The sequence below is a fragment of the Habropoda laboriosa genome, unplaced genomic scaffold, assembly GCF_001263275.1.
Source record: "Habropoda laboriosa isolate 0110345459 unplaced genomic scaffold, ASM126327v1 scaffold65, whole genome shotgun sequence".
NCBI lineage: Eukaryota > Metazoa > Arthropoda > Insecta > Hymenoptera > Apidae > Habropoda > Habropoda laboriosa.
Genome location: NW_017100254.1, coordinates 2,349,748 through 2,354,185, shown reverse-complemented (window position 1 = coordinate 2,354,185; position 4,438 = coordinate 2,349,748). Strand labels below are relative to the sequence as shown.

At 31.1% G+C, this 4,438-nt stretch overlaps 1 protein-coding gene across 1 annotated transcript in view; it reads right to left on the bottom strand.

Annotated features, from left to right (window-relative positions):
• Positions 1–1,602: 1,602 nt before the first annotated feature.
• LOC108572318 overlaps positions 1,603–4,438 on the bottom strand; it is a 35,720-nt gene continuing 32,884 nt past the window's right edge. Inside the window, exons 3-13 of the mRNA XM_017934530.1 lie at positions 3,772–3,926; positions 3,501–3,695; positions 3,300–3,412; positions 3,071–3,237; positions 2,806–2,961; positions 2,657–2,724; positions 2,492–2,572; positions 2,259–2,420; positions 1,977–2,174; positions 1,804–1,908; positions 1,603–1,727 (exon numbers count right to left, since the gene is read on the bottom strand). Coding sequence (XP_017790019.1) covers positions 1,603–1,727; positions 1,804–1,908; positions 1,977–2,174; positions 2,259–2,420; positions 2,492–2,572; positions 2,657–2,724; positions 2,806–2,961; positions 3,071–3,237; positions 3,300–3,412; positions 3,501–3,695; positions 3,772–3,926 — 1,525 coding nt within the window. The remainder of the gene's footprint in view (positions 1,728–1,803; positions 1,909–1,976; positions 2,175–2,258; positions 2,421–2,491; positions 2,573–2,656; positions 2,725–2,805; positions 2,962–3,070; positions 3,238–3,299; positions 3,413–3,500; positions 3,696–3,771; positions 3,927–4,438) is intronic.

Here is a 4,438-nt window from a genome sequence, read left to right as displayed (position 1 = left end):
AATTAAAAAATACACAAACACTTAAAATATACTGACTAATTATGTAAAATACTGTAAAAAAAGCAACTATCCTACAAAAAATGATCTTTGTTATTCTTAATGTACAAATGTGTCATATAAATTATTTACATTTATAATATTTAATGTCTAAGTTGTTGAGAAACCTTGAAAATATAAAAGTTAATTTCCATTCCATGACATTATACTTGTCATTGCACTTTTGCATATTGTAACAGGAACATTATGATGTTAGGATGAACTTCAGCACTTGTATAATAGTGCTAAGATGGTGATATAAATTAGACATAAATAAAATCACATTTTTATATTTGTATTCAGATAATGATTTATATAACTGTTTTGTATAAAAATGCATCATTTTTTAATATCTCGTATCAATGTAAAGAATATTGGATTTGGTCTAATTAACAATATTGAAACAGTTTCAAATATAAATCAGTGTACACATGTGAAATTTGGATACATATTTTTAATGTACAAGCCTTTCAGATGTCAAAATAATAAATTTAAAAAAGTTTGATTGATTAAGCTAACATTGAAGAACTAGTTAAAATCAGAAAACTTGTAAAACATAGAGTTAGTAGTTTTGCATCTGATGGACTCACTGTGATTCTATACATAACATGACTGAAAAAGTACTATCTACATTGCAAATATTACTGTACCATTGATTCTATACATTAATAGATAAGATAGTAAGTTTATAAATACATATGTATATACATTTACATATAAATATAAAAACGAGTTAAAAAAGCATTTTATAAAAAGTGTAAAATAACTTCACACAATACTTGCTCATAAAAATCCTACTTTAGGTACAAGTATGACACTTGTTCGTATTAATTGTAAAAATTCATGCTAAATTTCATTTAACCATTTTATCTTAGATATCAAAAATTTATTACGTCTTATTCTTAAAATCTTCCTGAAATAATCACAGGGAGTAACTCCTATTGTTTTATATTGATTTGAAGTCCATGATTCTCGTATATATATTGTAGTAAAATATGGAGTTCATTTTTTTTTAAGTACAAATTAGAAGCAATGTATATTTTGCTACTAGTGGACTGTTCTCTACAGTGTTGTTACTTCAGTCAGTCTCATTGATCAATTAACAGTAGTAGTAATTGAGTCTACTCGATTTAATACAGAACTGAAGAAATACGAAAAATGTATTAAAGTCAAAGAGTATTGTACGCAAATTTCTTTGGATTCTCCTAGCAACATACAGTTTTCAGTTTACTATTATTTGTATCTTACAAGGCAGTGTTTGGTGGAAGTGTGATAAATGTTTATGTATCTACAGAAATATTAATTAAAAGCATCTTTAAAACACAAAGTAAATCATAATGGTCTCTTGTTAAAGGAAGTACGATTCGTATTCGTATTACACGTATTCAAACATCTTTATGTTTCTCTAATGCAGTCATAAATATTAACTTGCTCATCCATTTTGCTTCGTACTATTAAAAAATGTCTCATGACCACGCTTCAAGCTGATAATATTTACTTGCTTTACGTCCCGTAGTAGTATTCATTCACTAGTTCATTGCTCGTTATTAATGGCAGTATTCTTACTCAAATATACATGTATGTGTTTCTACAAAACGTAAGTAGCATTATAAATAACACAAAACCGTAAGATCCAGCTGCTTTCCTCGAAGCAAACGACGGAATCCTATTCCCTGATATACTGGGAGTACCTGTCATTTTATTTCAAAGTAATCAATGGTAAAATACGTAACATAATGTCAATAAAGATAATTTTTTTGCGTTTACCTAACACCCTCGATCGTGGAGTCGTTGTGATTTTCATTATTGGATTGTGAGGTATTGGCTTCATTGGTGTTGGAGCAGGACTTGGAGAATTTCCATAACATTGGCCTACATTATACGAAACCATTATATCTGTACTTTTAAATTAAACACTGTGTATGAATTCAGATACGTACCTTTCTTATACAAACGCATTCCTTCCTTCTTCGGATCAATATTTCTAATGCAATGATCGCCTGCTTCCTTGATATATATTTCTTCATCGTTGACAATTAAACCAACGAAACATTCGTTCGTACCCGTATCATTTCTCATAGTATATGCATACATGACACCTTTTTCTTCCCACTGTCCTAAGCATAAGTATGCCCGTTCTGAAACACATTTTTTTTTAAATTTCAAATAGGTATTTTAATGAAAATTATTTTTATTCAGAGATGTAATATTTGATACTTTACCTTCATAGAGTTCACCAGACTCACAGTCAGTGACTTTAAAGTACATTATTTCGCGTGTGTTGCAATTGCTACTCAACTCAGCGCACATCCCTGACAAGTCAGTTATCATCCCCATATACTGGCCAGTAATTGGACATGGCGATTCTACCGCACGTTCGATCCCTAATTGCAAGAGTATCATGTAATATAATTCTCTAGCAACATGTATAATTTCTATAATTTTTTTAACTTACGCGCTTGTGTCATCCAAACTGGTTTATCTAAGTTTGGATCATCACATAGATAATGTTGATAGACTGGACTTAACACTACTCCTGTATAAATTTGTAATTTTGTAAATTCAATTATTTAATTGATATTTATAATTAGTACAATATAATTATCGAAATAGTAAATACCTATCGTGAATTCTAATACATTTTCGCTTCTTTGCCTCATCATTAGACACAGATAAGCTGCTTGTTCACTGAAAATACGTATATGTTTTTTAGGTACATAAATATAAATAATCATTCTTAATACTTTATTAATTAATATTCTATTATACCATTGATCTTTGGAATAAACGATGTAGCGACCAGTTTCTTCGTTTGAATCCACGGTAATGAATGTGTAACTATTATAGCCATTAAGATCAGTGAAAGTCATAGTACCATTAACAATCAGAGACTCTTCCCATAAACCTTGGGCCCATTTTGGAAATCTATTCAACAATAACTTTTACTTAATTAATATAATAAAAGATTATTTCAAAACCACATTGTTATTGCAAATTTTGGATTAGTAGATACAATGGAAAAATATATACTAACGTTGCCACATGAGTCTTCACATAATTTGGCATTTTTTTTTGATTTGGAATTTTACTAAGGACTAGTGTCTCATATCCATTAGTGGAATTCTCCAAATTTTGTGTACAGCTGGAATCACTGCTAAGTGCCATGTATGTCTTTCCTTTTTTATTGTCAACATGGAACAACTATAAAAAGATGTCCTTTCAATTAAAAAAATCACGGTTATAGCATATTATTTTCCACTTACCCCACACCTATACTGTGGTCTACCCTCACAGACTGCACTGCTGTCCATCAGAGCAAAATAAGTGGAGCCATTTGGACCAGGCCAGTTGCCCAAGCAATTAAATGTAAGATTTGCTGAAACATTCATAATGATTAATGAATTTTCCTTTACTAATATACCAATAAATAAAAACAGTAGTAAAAAAATCAATAAGAAAATTACTGTGAGACTCAAAGCTGCAATGATTGAAGTGCAATCTTAAAATAGAGCCATCAGGACAATTGTTGAAGGAAGATGAGAAGCTGTTACACTCTATAGCATTCTCAGATCTATTATTCAGACTGTATTTGAAGTGATACTGACCAGTTATTGGACAATATTCATTTCTGATAAGAACATTCCCAATTTCCCTGGTACCTATTTAAAAAACAAGGTTATAATTAAACGTAAAGCAGTTTTAATATATTAGAAAATAAAATTATTTTTTACTAACGATACAAGATGGACGTAGAATTCAATTTATCACAGGAGGCCAATGCAGTGGCCGCAGAGGTGTAACATCTATTCAGATCTTCCGAGAATACCTCTATAACATTGCGTGATCTCCGCATCAACCGGAAGCATCGGATACAGTCGCCATCACCGTACCTAAAACAAATGCAAATTAATTTCGTATTTAATTCACAGATGAAATACTCAAACAGGAACATAGGAGGAAGTAAAAGTCTTGCATTATTAAACGACCGTGACAGGACAATGAAATCATCGTGCAACACTGCCGGTGCATCTCAGGTACAATTATACACCGTTAGTCGCGAAACAAGAAAGCGCGGCCGACACCGTCTGGAGCCTGATCTATTTCCATCCCAGACGTACTGCAGACGTCGTGGCATCTCTAAGGATATGCGTAAAGTAAGCGTGCATCGGGTAACTGTTACTGATTTGGTTACAACTTGACTTTTATAGAATCGCACCCATTTACAGGCTAAACATTGTAAATTCTTCAAACTTTATCTACGACTATACGAACATAAGAATTTAGGTTATACGCGACAGTAAAGAAAGTTTGGTGCTTGTAGCTGTTTTTAAATTCATAGTATTAAATAACTAATATATTTCTTATAGTAGCTATGTTTTATGTTTAAATTATCAAGTTATTT